We start from the raw sequence: 19112 nt of genomic DNA, 5'->3' as shown, positions 1-19112 counted from the left end.
GGAGAGCATGCCAAGACGCATGAAAGCTGTGCTTGAAAATCAGGGTTATTCCACCAAATATTGATTTCTGAACTCTTCCTAAGTTAATACATTAGTATTGTGTTGTTTAAAAATGAATATGAACTTATTTTCTTTGCATTATTTGAGGTCTGACAACACTGCATCTTTTTGTTATTTTGACCAGTTGTCATTTTCTGCAAATAAATGCTCTAAATGACAATATTTTTATTTGGAATTTGGGAGAAATGTTGTCAGTAGTTTATAGAATAAAACAAAAATGTTCATTTTACCCAAACACATACCTATAAATAGTAAAACCAGAGAAACTGATAATTTTGCAGTGGTCTCTTAATTTTTTCTAGAGCTGTATGTATATATATATATATATATATATATATATATATATATATATATATATATATATATATATATATATATATATATATATTATATATATATTGCTGTGAAAAAGTATTTGCCCCCTGTCTGATTTTCTGCATGTGGATTGTAGTAGTATATAGAGGGAGTCCGAGAGAAAAAATGACACCAAAGTTTGGTGCTTCTTCATTTGTTTGGTGCTTCTTTCATTTGTTTGGTGTGCAAGGTTATCAAACATGCAATCTTCAGGTGTGAAAAAGTTATTGCACCCCAGTTAACTCAACCCAATTAAAGGGATAATTAGGGTCAGCTGTTTGAGTACTTTGGTTAACAACCAAGACTGATTTGGGCCAGCCCTGCCCAATATAAATCTGACTAACTTTGGCCCTTACCATCAGAGTGAAGTTGTCAGCACACAGGTTCTAGAGGCACATCATGCCATGAACAAAAGAAATTCCTAAAGACCTCCGGAAAAAAGTTGTTGATGCCTATCAGTCTGGAAAGGGTTACAAAGCCATTTCTAAGGCTCTGGGGCTCCACCGAACCAGTCAGAGCCTGTGTCATTGTCCAAATGGAGAAAGTTTGGGACAGTAGTGAATCTTCCCAGGAGTGGCTGTCCTGCCAAAATCTCTCCAAGAGCAAGGCATTAAATCGTCCAGGAAGTCAAAAAGAACCCTAGAACAACATCCAGGGATCTGCAGGCCTCTCTCGCCTCGGCTAAGGTCAGTGTTCATGACTCCACCATCAGAAAGAAAATGGGATTCATGGCAGAGTAGCAAGGCGGAAACCATTGCTCACTAAGAAGAACATGAATGCTCGTCTCATGGACAGATGAGTCAAAACTGGAACTTTTTGGCCGACATGGGCCCAGTTATGTCTGGCGAAAACCAAACACTGCATTCCACAGTAAGAATCTCATACCAACGGTCAAGCATGGTGGTGGTAGTGTCATGGTTTGGGGACGCCTTGCCATCACTGAAGGAACCATGAATTCTGCTCTGTATCAGAGAATTCTACAGGAGAATGTCAGGCCATCCGTCCGTGAGCTGAAGCTGAAGCGCAGCTGGGTCATGCAGCAAAACGATCCGAAACACACAAGCAAGTCTATATCAGAATGGTTGAAGAACAAGAAATTTAAAGTTTTGGAATGGCCTAGTCAAAATCCAGACCGAAACCCCACTGAGATGTTGTGGCAGGACCTGACACAAGCAGTTCATGCTCGAAAACCCACAATTGTCACTGAGTTGAAGCAGTTCTGCATGGAGGAGTGGGCCAAAATTCCTCCACGGCGCTGTGAGAGGAATTAATAACTACAGGAAGCGTTTGGTTGCAGTTATTGCTGCTAAAGGTGGCGTAACCAGTTATTGAGTGTAAGGGGGCAATTAATTTTTCACACTGGGACATTGGGTGTTGCATAACTTTCTTTAATAAATAAATGAAATATGTATCAAACTTGTGTGTTATTTGTTCACTCAGGGTCCCTTTTATCTAATATTAGGTTTTGGTTGAAGATCTGATAACATTCAGTGTCAAATATATGCAAAAATGCAGAAATTCAGACAGGGGGCAAATACTTTTTCACAGCACTGTACATTACATATATACACACACATACACATACATACATACATACATACAGTTGTAATCAAAAGTTTACATACCCCAATGGGAATGTATAATTGCTAGAAATTTCTCAAAATACTAAATTTAAAAAAAAATCTTTTGTAGCAAAAGTTTTGCTTTTGTGGATGAGGAATAAAAGATTAATTATTTCAGCTATTTTTTTTTTAAAAACTCCAAAAATGCTATTTCAAAAGTATTCATACCCTTTGATGCTATGATAGAAATTTCAGTATGATAATGCAGAACCTAATTCTAGATCTGCAATCTTCAAGTCTGGTCATACATTTTCAATTGGATTCAAGTCAGGACTTTGACTGGGCCACTCAAGAACATTCATTCTCTTCTTGTTCAACCACTCTAGTGTGGCTTTGGCTTTGTGCTTCGGGTCATTGTCCTGCTGAAATGTGAATTTCCTCCCCAGTTGAGTCTTGGCTGACTCAAAACAGGTTTTCCTCAAGGATTTGCCTGTACTTTGCACCATCCATTTTCCCCTCTATCCTGACAAGCTTCCCAGTCCCTGCTGAAGAGAAGCATCCCCATAACATGATGCTGCCACCACCATGCTTGACAGTTGGGATGGTGCTGACTGGGAGAAAAGTTCAATTTTTGTCTTGTCTGACCACATTTTTCCACATGTCTGCAGTATCATCTACATGCTTTTTCGCAAACTCCATAGTGCTTTAAGATGAGGCTTTTTGAGTAATGGCTTCTTTCTTGCCACCCTTCCATACAGGCCAGCTTTGTGTAGGGACCTGCTTATTGTTGATGTGTGAACACTGACTCCCATCTCAGACATAGAACTTACCAGATCTCTCAAGGTCATTGTTGGTTTCAGAGTGAGATCCCAAACCAGTTTCCTGCTTGCCTGGCTGCTCAGTTTGGGAGGGCGACCTGATCTGGGTAGTGTCTGGGTGGTATGATGCATCTGCCACTTCTTAATGATGGACTTCACTGTGCTGAGAGGGATAATCAGCACCTTTTAAATTTTCTTGTACCCTTCTCCTGCTCTGTGCCACTTTATCCCTGACTTGTTTAAAAGCTCCTTGGTCATCATGGTTGCTTTGTTGGATCACTATGTGAATTGCAGCTTGAAAGTCTTTATATACCTGAGGGATATTATCTACAAGTTAAACCACTTTGAGTACACACAGGCTGAAACCATTTCACAAATTTTGTGACCTTTCAAACAAATCATTTGCACTTGAGCTGATTTAGGGCTGCAGTAGCAAAGGGGTTGAATACTTATGCAACCTAAGATGAATCTGTTTTTTTCTGTAAATCTTACTTATTTATATTCTATATGCATTTTTTAACTATCAATGTGGCGTAGTTTGTGTAGATTCTACATGTAAAGTTTAATTTGAAAACATTGTGGAGTACGCTCAGGTGCCAACAAAATGTGAAAACTTTGCAGGGGGGTGAATACTTCTGCAAACCAGTGTGTGTGTGTGTGTGTGTGTGTGTGTGTGTGTATATATATATATATATATATATATATATATATATATATATATATATATATATTATATAATCAAAGCTGGTGATTATGTTGATGGGGTGTTCTGCTTACCTCAGCCCAGGCTTTCAGGACAGCTAGCTTCTCCATGGTGGTGGCGCTCTCACTGTACAGCTGACTGGATGAGCCCTTCCCAGACTGCACCTTGTCAAGGGAGGACACCAGCAGGTTGTGAACTCTCCGCAGGTCGTTCAGGTCGCTCACCACTCCACTGCCGATCCAAGTACTGCACACCTGCAGCCACATTAATGCAGAGCTTAAACAGTGGTGGCCAATACACCAAGTATTGAGATCAGTTTTGGAGGATCTCAACAGGCTCCACGATCCACCAGCAATAAAGTGAACAACAGTACAAAAGAGTTAAGGTAGCAATGAAAAAAAAAAAAAATGAAAAAAACAATGCAAACATATCAGCATTTTCAACTTTAAGAAAAGGCCAAAACTTTATATAATTTAGTCATTGCCAATTATTGTTATTATTTTCTCCCCAATTTGAAATGGCCAATTATTTTTTTTGTTTTGGCTCAGCTTACAGCTACCACTCCTGCGCTGACTCGGGAGGGCGAAGACGTACACACGCTGTCTTCCGAAGCGTGTGCAGTCAGCAGTGGACTCACCATGCAGCCACTCAACAGCTACAGCGTCGGAGGACAACGCAGCTCTCAGGCAGTTTACAGGCAAGCACGCAGGCGGCCGGCCAGACTACAGGGGTCGCTGGTGCACGGTGAGCTGAGGACACCCTGGCTGACCTAACCCTCCCTCTCCCCGGGCGGCACACAGCCAATTGAGCGCCACACCCTGGAAGCTCCCGCCCTCGGTCGGCAAAGGAATAGCCCGGACCCGAACTCACGATGTCCAGACTATAGGGCACATCCTGCACTCCACGTGGAGCGCCTTTACTGGATGCTGGGGGGACGGACTTCTGAGACACCCTAAACAGACACTGCATCACAATATTAGCATGACACATAACAGAAGGCTTTATACCTGTACATCAAATTCAAACATACTGGGGGGACGGACTTCTGAGACACCCTAAACAGACACTGCATCACAATATTAGCATGACACATAACAGAAGGCTTTATACCTGTACATCAAATTCAAACATTTTTTGGATCATCTTGGTGTGTTTATAACTGCTATTTTTATTCTTGGGTTGTAAATTCACACTTTTGGTGCCAGTACCAAATGCTTACTTATTTACAAAGTAAAATCATGCCAAATATCGACTGCTACACATCAAGTGAAAAAAACACATATTGGCTGCTGGCAAACTGAAATTTGTGCTACAGGGGTGTTTAAAGTACAATCTGAAGCTGGAAAACCATGAGATTTTGGCTTTATGAACTTAGCAACAAGTTTAATTTTAAATTGGTTGCTTATTGGGATGAGGTTGTATTTGGTTTTGTGATTATAACACACTGCATATGCATATTCATCTGGTCTGATTTTCTAATTGTTTTTATTTGCACAGTTCAATATCATACAAAAGCAATAAAAACATTTTAATACACTATCACTTGTAATGTCTTTACAATAACAACTGAATGAGTTAAAAGCACAAAAAAAAAAAACCTTTCGAAATAAATTATTTAAAGCTAGGTATATTTTTAGTCTTTATTTCACCCTTTATAAATAATTAATAAATTGATGATTGTTGCTTGTGCATATTCTCCTGTCAGTGACTGCCCTGCTTTCTACAGCGGTCTCTCCTTTTACAGCATATCTGCTGCTTTCTGTTTGGCCTCATGCCTGCAGTATGGCTAAAACAACGCATATATAATATAATATAATATGTGCAATTGCTGATCTGGCATACCACTGTAATTAAGGATTTACCCATTGAGACATTTATCCTGATTTGGAATAGCATTACCCTCTCAACATTTAGCACTGTGCTCTGTACAGTACTTCAGGGATTTGGATATATAGATTTTCCATTCTTTGCAAGAATTTTCCATATTGTGCATATTACAGGAATACTTTATACCATTTGGCATGGTATGTTTGCAAGGTAATTTTGCAGGTTTTCCATGCTTTTACCTTGCTTATACTATACATTAACATACTTTATCGTGGTTTGCCATAATTTTTTTATGTGCTTTACCACACCTCTCTAGTCTTTATACTGTACCATGCTATGTGGTATTACACTTTGCTATGCTTTTACTTGAGTAACCTTCTACAAATGCAAGAAAACAGTTTGGTAGATGTGGGGGGAGAATAACTTTATAGATTATTTAAAAAAAGTTACAGTATATTATTTGATTTTCACCTTGATTACTTTAATATTCATGTATATTACCTCCAAGATATGGTGGTTCCAAAACCTATTGATACTGTGCCTGGGATCAGTCATCTTTGTGAGGAGAAGTCTGAGCTCCAACAATACTGGGAAAGGTCAGAAGACTTACACATTTAAGAAGATTACCATCTTAACATGAGGTCTTTCAATCCTTGGCTTGCTTACAAAGGGATCCTGTACAGAGTCATTCCCCCAAACACTGGACTACTTTCAAATTATAAGATTTTTTTTTTTTTTTTTTTTTTAAATAAAATTTGGAAAATCGCCAATTATTTTTATTTCAAACCCGGCTCACTGCTGCCACCCCCGCACCACCAGGCCTGCAGGCTCCCGGCCAGTCTACAGGGGTCACTGATGCACGGTGAGCCGAGGACACCCTGGTTGACCTAGACCATCCCCCACCTGGGTGGTGTGCCGTCCCCTGGGAACTCCTGTCCACGGTCGGCAGTGGAATAGCCTGGACCCAAACCAGCTACGTCCAGGCTATAGGGTGCATCCTGCACTCCACGCGGAGTGCCTTTACCGGATGAGCCACCTGACTTTACTTTTTAAGGAAGTATTTAGAAGTGAACTCTGCAATCTTTTTAGTACATTTCATCAAGCATGGCCAAAACTTCCAACAGAATTTGTTAATGATATGTTTTCAAGGGGGAAATAAGCTTGTTTCCATACAGCTAAAACTATACTGTCAAATCCTTAACTGAACTGTCAAAGAGGTGCACAAGTTACTATTAGAAACAGTTTACTAAAGACACCAATGAACTATATTTGAACTAAAAACAACATGTCAGTAACACATATCCTACACTTTGGCTGTAAATACAAACCTATCATACAAAGTCCACATTATGTATATATGCAAGTGTGAATAAATGGCTATAAAGCAGGGATGTGTTATCCTCATCTTTTTATGTTCTCTGAAATATATCCATAACCAATTTCATCTTAAATATTACCATGCCTGGTACAATATTACAGGGCTTAATACTGACTTAAAACAGTAAAAATTGGATAATCCAAGGAAGTACTACCTGGCAGGCCTTTGCTGTGATGTCAGATGGGGTATCCTGGGAAAATGCTGGCCGCAGGGCTGCTCCAACCTATCAAAGTTAGAGAGACACATTGTTAGTAAACAACCCTAAAGCCTCTTTCACACTGGCACTCCTACCTGGGTCCTGACCCGGGTTCTGTCTACCCGAGTCACAATCCTGCGTAGTGTGAAACCACGTACCTGGGTCGTACCCTGGTTGAATCGGGTTGCAGCAACCCACCTCAGGCTGTGGGTCGACATGCTTTGACCCGGGTTGAGAGAGACAAAATACATGACGACACATCTGACTCCTGTTATTTCTGCTATTAACATTTATATTTACCATAACATGCAATCTGCATATGTCCGAATTTTCTAAACTGAAACTAAATGGTAAAAATCTTATGAAACCAATTACTAATTTAAATCTATTTATTTCACAAAAATGCTCTCTTTGACATTTGCAGGTCAGTAAATGAAGGGCCTGGAAGTTTGAATCCCTACATTTTTAAAGACTGAATATTCAGCAAATACTTTAATATAACTTCACAGGCCAACTTTGCTCTAAGACTTTGAAAGCAGTACCACTCCTGGCTGAGGTCTGGCAATGTCGGGTTGGAAAGGAGATTCTTACATTGGCCTGGTACTGCTCCAGTATCACATGCCCTGGGAACTCTGGCTCAGGGACGGCTGCAAACTTCTTGATGATGTCCTCCAGGGCCTGCAGGCCTGCCATCCTCAGCTGGTTGCTGTGATCGGTGGCAGCCATGAAAGCCATGCGGATTAGGTCCGAGAGGTGGAGCACAAGAAGATCATCTGCAGCAGAACCAAACACACTCGTCAATGGTTTCTCAAGCACTGGCTAGCACTAATCTTGGACTACCTTATAGAATGTAATACGATGTAGCCCAAGATCAGTGCTAATCAGTGCAGTGTGTAACCTTACTTTTAAAAGCTTCAAGCAAAACAGAAAATACTTCGCTTCAGTGCTTTAAGGTGGTAACAAAATTTTGACAAACATGGTGGGCAGGATCAAAATTTGAATCCAAGCCAGTTTTAGATCCAAGTGTGTATGTATGTAAAATTATATATATATATATTATTACACACATACGTATAGTCTGATAGAGATCTCTCTCTCTCTAACTGGGAGTGGAAAAATATAATACAATTGCTATTTATTTACAAAATATTCTGTTCTGCAGCACCATACAAAAATGCTGATCCTTCAATAAACACAAATGGGGAAAAGTGACATTTTGGTTGTCTAATTTTTTATTAATTTAAAGAGTACTGTAAATAAGAATATATACAATATTGTAATTTCTTGGAGAATTAATATTTTATATGAAATTTAAAAGGTTTCACGCGGGTCCAATTTTACTGTATTCCTAATCAAAGGCTTACTTCTGTTATGCAGATATGGTTACACAAACACAAGAATCTATACCCTCTCAATATGAATCATTTCCTACTGCTTACTAATTTTGTTCTCTTTAAATGTTTCATTATGTAAGGGAAAATACAAGTAAAAAAAACTCATGAATATCAGATACTTACTATTTTCTAAAAATATCAGGCTCTGAAAACATTTTAACATCTAAATTAAAAGCTTTGCAAATGGGGGCCCAAAACAACACAACAGAAAGGATTTCAGACACAGATAACCCCTCAGTGTTGCCTAAATCTCTTAGTTAACACTGATTTACTATCAAATGCAGAGCCTATTTGTCTGTTTAAAATATTTTTGTAATATTATCCTTTCACAAAAGGTGGTTTCTAAAACTCACCTTTTGGGTTCTTGAGCTTGGCTGAACGAGCAGCTGCCAGGTCAAAGTGCACCTTGTCGGCGTTCTCACACAGCAGGATGATGCGGCACAGACAGTCAGCAGCAAACACACGCGTCACCCAGCGAGGAGCAACAGAGGGCATGGACTTGTCGTCCTCTCCCAGTGCGGTAAACATGATGTCATCGTCCATTTCATCCTTCTTCTCTAAGTCTTCCTCCTTCCCAACTTGAAGAGGGACTGCAGCACCAGCCTCTAAAGGAAACACAAGCGTTTAGAAAACGGCACCATAAAACTCTACAAATGGAAAACTATTTTTTGTCAGTGGCAGTCTATCAGGCATCAAATTATTGCTTTATTTACAAACAGACTAGCAGGTGAGATAGACAGTGGTTGCTATTACATTTTTTTGTATCAGTAGACTGTCAAGAAGGGTATTTTGCTGACTGGATACTTAAAGTTTAATGAAATTCAGGAAAGCTGTTTCCCCAAAGCATTGCCTTCATTTCAAAACCCCAAAGAACATAATAAGGATTAAATTATACCATCTTTAAATCACACTTGGACAAGCAGTTCAAAAAATATAGTATGTCGATTCTCACCAGTTGAGGCAGCTAAGACATCCTTACATAGTTTTAGCCAGTGGGACAGTTTTTCAACAGCCAGGGAGGATAGCATGTGTCCCAAAGTGTCGTGAATGTCAGAACAGAGTTTCTTGTCCGTCTCCCGATCCAGCATCCCAAACAGGACTCCTTCAAGACCAGTCTCTGTGATATTCAAATCTGCAATTACAGGTAGGGTTTTAGGCAATACTTTTCTTCTGTCACATATTTTGATTCACCACGTTCATTTCAGAAGCTTGAGCTATGACTCTTTGAAAGACATTTTTAAGCACAGTTTTAGTAATTCCAGAATTTGGCTGTTAACATTTAAAATATGTCACACCTTTGGCCATCATAAGTAAATTGACTGTACTAAAATCACGTTAAATTAAACAGGCCAAGGGCTGGTCCTACGAAGGAACAACACGTTTTAAGGTTGCAGGTGTATTGAGATTTTTTTTTGTTTTTGTTACAGCTATGCAAAAAGTCTCTTGTGACTATTAGTAGAAATGTGAATTTTACACATACTAATTGCAAGCACGAGAGCTTGCAGCGCACACACTGTTCTTATACGTTTTCTTGTATGGGTGTTATGGATGTCTATATGAAAGCTTGTGTTTCATTTCTTGTGAACGACTTGTAGGATTGACTTGAAAATGTTCATAATAGTTGTGGAACAAAACACAAACAATTACAAATTGTTATGAAAAAAGGAGTTCCCCCAAAACACTGAAAACACCTACTGGCTATTAATGGATCAATATGCATAATTATTTGCAAGCACACAGTACATTGTTTGCCGGGTTAGGCAAAGGCCTTCTAGTCCTAGAATTAATTTCTTTGTAATTATGCTATTCATACTTTCAAATTCAGATTCAACACAGTAAGGAAACATCACCCTGAAGCACAATCTCAAATATCAGGCAAAAATATGAAGCTTAAGTGGGCTAGATGGTGCAGTCCCTATCTAGGAGATACATGTAGAGTTGTGACGGTAGGCTCTCAAGGCACCTAACCAGTGTCCCTCACCCTTCATAAGCTCTAAAGCTGATGTGAGGAGAGGTGGCAGGGTAATTTTTCTGATTTAGTTAAGCATTGGCAGAACATTCATAATGCCCTTCTCAGAATAAAGACCCCTTATTGCTTTTGCAGTGGTTAAAGGCATATCTGAAGACATTTAAAATATCAACTTTCAAGTCACTTACTGATTCCAGTGCTGTCTTTGGGGTCGCCTGCTTTTTTCGCCAAGCTCATAGCGTACTCACAAACTTCTGCCGCCTCTCTCTGTGCCAGCTGTCGCAGGCACGCCACTGCAGCACGACGCAGCAGCAAGTGAGAGCTGCACAGGTGGACCTAAAGGGGAGATGCATTTCAAATACATAACTTAAAAAAAGCCAGACATTTTGAGTTTGTATATCACTGTAAAATATCCTGTGTTGATATCTGTTAATTGTATCGCTGCTGGGAAACCATTTACAACCATACTTTTCTTATTGCTTTGAAATTACTCTTAAACTTGGTTCCATAGACAACATATTATTCATGTCTATGTGTACTATTTATTAAGCCGAACAACAAATGAACTTATGCACAATGTTTCCTTTATTTAAATTTAGTAGTCACTAATTAGTTTTTTGTTATTTTCTCCCCAATTTAGTAGCGTCCAATTACCTCACCTCACCTCACCTCACCTCACCTCACCTCACCTCACCTCACCTCACCTCACCTCACCTCACCTCACCTCACCTCACCTCACCTCACCTCACCTCACCTCACCTCTACCCCCGCGCGACTCGTGAAGGGCGAAAACGAACACACGCTGTCCTCCAAAGCATGTGCCATTAGCCGCACACTTTTTTTACACACCGCAGACTCACCATGCAGCCACCCAGAGCTACAGCGTCAGGGGACAATGCAGCTCTGGGCAGCTTACAGGTAAGCCTGCAGGTGCCCAGCCAGACCACAGGGGTCGCTGGTGCACAGTGAGCAGAGGACACCCTGGCTGACTTAACCCTCCCTCCCCCTGGGCGGCGCTTGGCCAATTGTGCGCCTCCCCTTGGGAGTTCCCATCCTTGGTCAGCAAAGGAATAGCCTGGACTCGAACTGACGACGTACAGACTATAGGGCGCATCCGGCACTCTACGCAAGTGCTTTTACTGGTTGCACCACTCGGGAGCCCCCCCACAATGTTTCCTTTAAAGAGTAAATAGTGGGGTTCTGAAAAATAGTGTTATACGTCCCCACGTGTTGCTACAACTTTAAATAATGTAACTGTCATTTTTCTTTTCGATGTTAACATCCTGACAAGTTTTTACACTTACACATTTAAACTCTCTTTCAAACGTCTTTTCAAGATGTCTGCTCAATGCTCAGGTGTGTCCTCTTTCTGATCACTGCCGGCAGGCATATATTTGTTTCCTACCAGTATTCTGAAGAGACATGCTCCAATGAAACTTGGTGTTTTTTAAATGTATCTGTCTACCTATCTATCTATCTATCTATGGACCCCGAGCCGAAATATGACCCCATCAGGATGCAGAAAATGCACTATACCCAAAGTCAATCTGAAGAAGATCAGTTTTTGTACTTTTGAAATGTAAGTAAGTAAGTAAGTAAGTAAGTAAGTAAGTAAGTAAGTAAATAAATAAATAAATAAATAAATAAATAAATAGGATGGTTTGATCATTTTATTTAAAAACACATAGGTCGGTAATGTATTTATTAGGCTACTGCATTAACATTTTTTTTTTTTTTCTTTCAAATAGTTTGACATAATTGGGGCTACCCTGCAGAAGAATTCCAACTAGTCTCGTTTTTACAAGGGATAAAAACTAAATAAACATGGTCAATGGGTAGAATTGTACACAGTTTTCTTTTATTTATTTTTTAATATAGGTTTTACGTAAGATTTATAATTGAAATACAATACAGTACAAGTCCATAGCTGGGTATGAGGCACCTGAGGCATGGGCCTCGGTTAAAATCATAGTAATAATTATTTATTTAGGCTCTCTTACACATTGCTTTGCCGCAAAATAAAATGCACTTCATCCTTTGTTGTGTGTATGCATTAATTCCAAAGTCCCACCGATATCTATAGCCTCTGTGCTCTTCAAAATCTTTACTGTCTATTTGCTTAAATGTCGAGTGATTTGTGTGTTTAGGAGACTACCATCTATTTCAATTTAATATAGGTATTTAATATATATATATATATATATATATATATATATATATATATATATATATATATATATATATATATATATATATATATATATATATAGTTTTTTTTTTCTGACGAATGTACCTGCCTTTAAATATGTTTTATGCCAACTATTTTTTATTAAAAAGTGAAACAAGCCGATTAGATTTCTTTCTACTCCAGCGAATAGCATGCAGAATGAAGGCAGCGGAATAAAATGAATTGCTCTACATTAAAGTAGTGCTCTTATAATGCAAACTCAGAATAAATCATCACAATCATTATTCATTTTATTAGCAAGGGTGAAGTCTTTGTTTTATGAAACAGTGTTGTAGCTACAACTTCGAAGTAGCGAGGGTAAAGCGATCATCACTGTGGGTTTAGGAATGCATAGGTAGAAAAATAGTTGAGCTTATTTTGTCATTATCATTTTTCTATGATTAACTTAAGAAACTGAGAAATGACACTGATTACAACATTAAAAGGCAGGCGTAGCACTCAGAAATAAAATCTGAAAACCAGAAACCCTAAATATCCGTTCTGTTGTCTTTAGAAGCATTTGACTTTGCATTTGAAGTAAGTGGGATACTTCAAGGTTTATTTCAGACAGTTCATGATTGACACTGGTAGTTGAGTTGAGGGTTGTGTCGAGTTAATTGGGTTGTGGTTTGCAAGGAGCCAATCACATTTATAGAAGTAAAATGCATATTCATGAGTATAAGTCAGAACAGCCAAACAGCCCATCTAAATCGACTGGTCAGCCGAAAAGCTTGAGCTGCAACCCTCTGAACTACACACTGGTTATGATGTGCGGACAACTCACGCAGCTAAACTCTCTACGTCTTGTCAACCCGCTTAATTTAATTTTACTGCTGAATGTGATTTTATAATTCATATCAGACAAAACTATGTATGCAAGCACTCTTGTCTTCTCTGTATTTGGATAATGACATCACTGTTACAATTCAAGTTTAATAGATTCGGAATTAAAACTAAGTGTAGTGTCTTCAACAAATATTCTGACATTGCTACATTTCTTATTTTCTTTTATATTGAATTTTAATGTTGCAAAGAAAAAGCTACTTATTTGGACTGTACAAAAAACCACACAGGTCCTAAACAATTTAGAACCACATGTACTCCATTTTATAATGGTATCTTATTCAGAAATTAACCTGTAAACTAAACTTTTGTATTTAAATAAATAACATATAATAATGTCCTCATATCTTTTTTCTTCCGTTATAAAAACTTTAGTATGTGTGGGGGTGCATGGGCAAGTGCTTTGTGCTTTTTCATGACTGGCTACGGCCCTGCAATACGTCTCTTTCTTAAAGTAAGCTAGCTTATTTCATACTGGATCATCTTCAGATTCATACAATATTAATACATAAATAAATCAATTCCTGTCAAAGTGAGACTACTAAGCAGATCCACATTTGTAAGTGTAAAAACTTCAGGATGTTAAACAACGAAAAGAAAAACAACATATACTTTAGTTAAATTGTTGTAGCAACATGTGGGGATGTATAACCCTATATTTTTCCGAACCCTGCTACTTACTCTAAGTTTTCTAAATGGGTCATCCATTTCAAGCCTCTGATGACTTATTACATAATCAAGTCATTCCAGATTAAATATTGATCCCCACTCCACAAACAGGTTATACTGTAAATCACTGGACCAGATTGATTACTATGCATCTTTCCATCTCAATCCATAGAATATATCAAGACATATCTAAAATTCAGTCCATGGTAATGAAATATTGATCCCTACATAAATACAGGATATGAAACAGTACACAGAACAGATTTATATATTTTGAATATATGATTTTCTCCATAAACTCTTTCTCCATCTTTCATTAGAAATAGTACATTTTAATACCAAACCTTTTTGCATGCAAAAAACCATAATATGAAGGGAGATAATTTTATAGAAAGACTATAACACAACAGGCACATGTGATAACTCTATTAAAAGCATCACACTTACACAGAGGCAAGGGACCAGGCTGGACAAGTTAACATGGCGTGGGGCAAACATGTGAAGCTGCTGCAGGCAGGAGATGGCAGCAGCCTGAACAAGGGAATCTGAATGGTCCTGCATGATTGCACAGCCTACCAGGCAGGAGGAGCGGATGGTAGAGATTGTGGCACTATTTCCTGAAAATAAAAATAAGTTCTTTCAATGACTGTGTCAGGTACATGGAGCGGGAATTAGATATATGATCCTAGGTTTTAATATAAAAATAACCAGAGACAAAAGAACACTGGAGATCACTACTTATTTTGTGTTCACCTACCCCTGAAGCTGATAATATTTTTGCTGCAATTAAGGGGCAGAGTCCCCTGTGATTCCCGTAAGTGCCGTTTTTTTTTATTTGAGCAGTTATCAGGATGCCTCAACACAGTGCAACTTCAGAAAAGTACTTTTGGCTAATGCCATAAAGAATGGGTCAAATCACCTTCTGGGGTGTTTAAATTAAAAAAAAAAAAGAAATCTATAAAGACAAAACATGATTCCCTAAAAGGTGAGTTGAATAGGTATTTTTGATACTCAATTATAGTGCAGGATGTACAATCTGGAAGTTTAGATACAAACCTCTCCTACCGAATTTAAAGTTATTGTTTATGCTGTTCATTACTTAAACCTGTGGGAGAAATATGTAGGTGTAACTGAATGTACTTTATAAAATGACATTTCAAATCTTAAACTGAAACTTGAGTTAATTAAGTTTCTCCCCCCTTCATCCCCCCATAACCCTCTCCAGATCTACTTCAAAGGACTAGATATTAGTAACAGAGGGTCATAAAGATTTAAATTGGAGAATAGTTGAGATTACCTGCTGTGCTGATCTTTACAGTCTAAACAAACAAAGCTGATTATTATCTATTAAGAATGTCTGTCCTAAAAACCAATATACCATTTTCTTCCTATAAATGGTTAAGAAGTGTGACACCTGGTGGATGAGGTGCCATGACTTTCTCCCATGAAATGAATTGTTACCATGCAACATGGAACATTTAAGTGAATAGAAATTATTGAATTTCCATATTCTAAAAGTTAATTGAAAAATAAACCTTTACAAGGGTATAATATGAACTTGTTTAACAATCTCAAGGTTTTAGATTTACTGAGATTGAAACATAACAAATAAAATAAAACTTAAGTGATAAATTGGTTTTAGAATAATTTTAATAATCTTGCGGACGGAAGTTTAAGAGTTGTTTAATTATGTTTTCCCAATAAAATTGAAATGTTTATTGTGTTAATGAAGTTTAAAGTGAAAATAGTTCTAAAATTAGTTTACTTTAATTATTTTGGAACGGGTTTAACATGCTTGTAATGGTAATTTAGTAAGGAGAATGAAACATACAATCATATCCTTCTATGATCAATATAACTAAGTTAGAACAAAAAGTTCTATAAATGTTAATGTTTTTACTCATCTCTCTGTGAAGGAGGGGTCGCTACCTGTGCTAATGACACACCTTGCTTGTGTAAAAGGACGCGTCATGCAAACTTTGTAAACCAATGAAAGGACTGATTTTGGTCAGGGATTAGCTTCCTGTTTTACCTGGAAGGGACTGGATCACCAAAAGTAAACTCCTCTTTGGGCGCTATATTTAAAGAAAAACAAGCATTAACTCGCTCTCTTTCTATCTTGGATCCGTACTCTCGTCTCACCATGAGGCAACCACAAAGCCTTCGCTTTTAATGGGGACCCATTCAAGTGTCATACCTATCTTCGTCCTGAAGACGACTCCTCGCCACTACATCCTGCAACTCTACCTGTTATGAGAAGCCCAACTGCATTCCAACTTTGTTTTTCAACAACGACCACATCTCCAGAACAGAGATGGAGTCTCGAGACCTGGTCTTGGTCTTGATCTCAACATGTCCGGTCTTGGTCTTGATCTCAATCTTTTTTTTTTTCAAAATTCACATGCATTCATAGACATAAAACGGTTTATGACAAAAGATATGGTTTGTAAAATACACGCCAGTAGCATTTAAGTCCTCTCAATATAGACCATACAATTACCATGGGTAAAACCATAATAACGAGAAAAGATGACCACTGATTGGCTAGAGAGATGAGAGATTAGAAGGCATACCAATCCCGTACTAGCAAAAGAGAATGTGAGAGTGACGTTACCTTTTCTGGTTATTTATTTTTCAGTAATATTTTGCAACGAAATTACCAATAAATAATAGAAAGTCACTGTAGGCACATAAAAAATTGCAGCAACTATGAAAAGTTTTAGTTCAGTTTCTGCAACAAATTCACGCCCCTCAAGTTTTTTACAGCTTAAATATTACTATTAGTAAATGTGTCAACATGTTTGAACACTTCAGAACTGAAGTGGCATCCAAGCAGCCAGTCATCGTCCAATTTGCCTTCATCAATTTTGAAATTGTTGAGAAATATAAATGGAAAGCAAAGTGCAAGCATTGCCACACAAAGGTGTCAGTAGAGTGGGGATCTTCTCCCTTTTTAAGGTAAGCCAATTATTGTATATGTGTATAGCTTGTATGTAAAGATATTGATGAGTCCTTTTTATTTTCTATTACACAAGTAATATTACAGTTACTAGGAAACTGTGCACAATAAAAACGAGTCAGATTGTAGCGTAAACAGGCCCCCACACAAATCCAACTGCAGCCATCGCAGACCAAGTTTTTTTTTCTTCTCTTATGCATTGAGTTTTATAAGGAACAAATAACATCAGCATGGTAAACAAGTAAGTAATTATTGGCTTTTAACTAGTCTTTCTCTTTACTACTTTAAACCATGTTAAGTTTTTTAAGCACTGTAGAAATACATTTGTAAAACTGCATTCTTGAAAAATACGTAAATTTGATTTTGCTGAGTTCCCTGAATCTCTGGAATACAATTTATTTGTTTGCACTGAAATCAATACAACATCAATACAAAACAAAGTTGAATGAAAAAAAGAATAAATCATATAAGTTATAATTCATACTTTTAGAGTTTCTTAATTCACATCAGAAAGTCAATGAATCAGAAACGTCAATGAATTCACCTGGCAAATTAGTGAAAATCTAGGCACTAAAGCCTCAAATCGAAAACTGCCTACCATCAAACAGGCAGATATCAGACTGATATTGCAGAAGGACTGATTGATTAAAAAAACAAAGAACGGCAGAATAAATACCACTTAATTTACCAAAATGAAAATAATTTATAATGGATGGGGGAAAAACACATTAACAATATGCTGTGACCGGAAAAGGCACTCTGCGTGGAGTGCAGGATGTGCCCTGGAGAGCGCAGGTTCGGGTCCAGGCTATTCCACTGCAGACTGTGGACGGGAGTTCCCAGGGGGCAGTGCAACATATCAGATCTTGGTCTCGGTCTCGGTCTCAACATATCCGGTCTCGGCCTCGGTCTCAACCTCAACATATCTGGTCTCAGTCTCGGTCTCAACATATCCAATCTCGGTCTCGGTCTCGGTCTCAACATATCCAGTCTCGGTCTCGGTCTCAACCTCAACATATCCAGTCTCGGTCTCGGTCTCAACATATCTGGTCTCGGTCTCGGTCTCGGTCTCAACATATCCGGTCTCGGTCTCAACATATCCAATCTCGGTCTCGGTCTCAACATATCCAGTCTCGGTCTCGGTCTCAACCTCAACATATCCGGTCTCGGTCTCAAAATTTTGGTCTTGACTACATCACTGCTCCAGAAAAAGTACTACGTTTTAAGATTCAAGTAAAATACTATGTTTGTATAGGAAATATCTACATGCAAATCAGAAGTAAAAGCGTTTAACACAGCGTATCACTTTGCTAAGATTAACAATACAATTATACTTTGATGAACAACTGAAGCAAGATAAGACTTTAACTGAACAGATTATATTATGTACATTGAAAACAACAACTATGAACGTCAGAACCATTTAAACATTTGAGTTTATCTACAAGTTTGAACTAACTCTGAATTAAAACGCAGAACGAAATGCAATTGAAACTGCTTCCGAACAGAACTTGTAAAAACTAAAATGCAGTCTTCATTCCAACACAACAGACGCTGTTTAACACAGTGACTGTGCGTAATGTGCACGGATCCTGCTTGCACGTAACCATACTGAAGCCTGCTTGCTTACAGAAATATTTGTTTCAATGTTTTATTCCTTCTTGTGTCTAATTCTGGTACCATGATTTCTAACTTCTATATTCTTACTTTTGTGAGCCTTAATAAACTTAATAATTCTGATGTGTTGACTTTCTTTTTTGCCGGTTATGAGTACTAAAGTAAGCATTTATGATTGACTTGAGATCCATGAGATCAACATTTTGTTGGCACCTGAGCGTACTCCACGCTTTCAAATTATACTTTACATGTAGAATCTACACAAACTACTCCACATTGATAAAGTTAAAAAATGCATATAAAATATAAAGTAGTTAGATTTACAGGGAAAAACAAATTAATCTCAGTTGCAGAAGTATTCAACCCCTTTGCTAGTACAGCCCTAAATCAGCTCAGGTGCAAATGATTTGTTTGAAAGGTCACAAAATTAGTGAAATGGTTTCAGCCTGTGTGTACTCAAAGTGGTTTAACTTGTAGATAATATCCCTCAGGTATATAAAGACTTTCAAGCTGCAATTCACATAGTGATCCAACAA

The 19112-nt window shown here is 38.1% G+C and overlaps 1 protein-coding gene across 3 annotated transcripts in view; it reads right to left on the bottom strand.

Moving 5' to 3' along the window:
• The window catches only part of LOC117411520 (HEAT repeat-containing protein 5B), a 76750-nt gene that overhangs the window by 28832 nt on the left and 28806 nt on the right, over positions 1 to 19112 (bottom strand). For all 3 annotated transcript variants that reach the window (XM_034019142.3, XM_034019143.3, XM_034019145.3), the window contains 7 exons: positions 14448 to 14617; positions 10450 to 10597; positions 9245 to 9424; positions 8646 to 8897; positions 7490 to 7671; positions 6857 to 6925; positions 3572 to 3751 (listed from right to left, as the gene is read on the bottom strand). In XM_034019142.3, the coding sequence (XP_033875033.3) occupies positions 3572 to 3751; positions 6857 to 6925; positions 7490 to 7671; positions 8646 to 8897; positions 9245 to 9424; positions 10450 to 10597; positions 14448 to 14617 (1181 nt within the window). The remainder of the gene's footprint in view (positions 1 to 3571; positions 3752 to 6856; positions 6926 to 7489; positions 7672 to 8645; positions 8898 to 9244; positions 9425 to 10449; positions 10598 to 14447; positions 14618 to 19112) is intronic.

Source organism: Acipenser ruthenus, chromosome 6, assembly GCF_902713425.1.
Source record: "Acipenser ruthenus chromosome 6, fAciRut3.2 maternal haplotype, whole genome shotgun sequence".
Taxonomy (NCBI): Eukaryota; Metazoa; Chordata; class Actinopteri; order Acipenseriformes; family Acipenseridae; genus Acipenser; species Acipenser ruthenus.
This window is presented reverse-complemented; position numbering and strand designations above follow the sequence as displayed.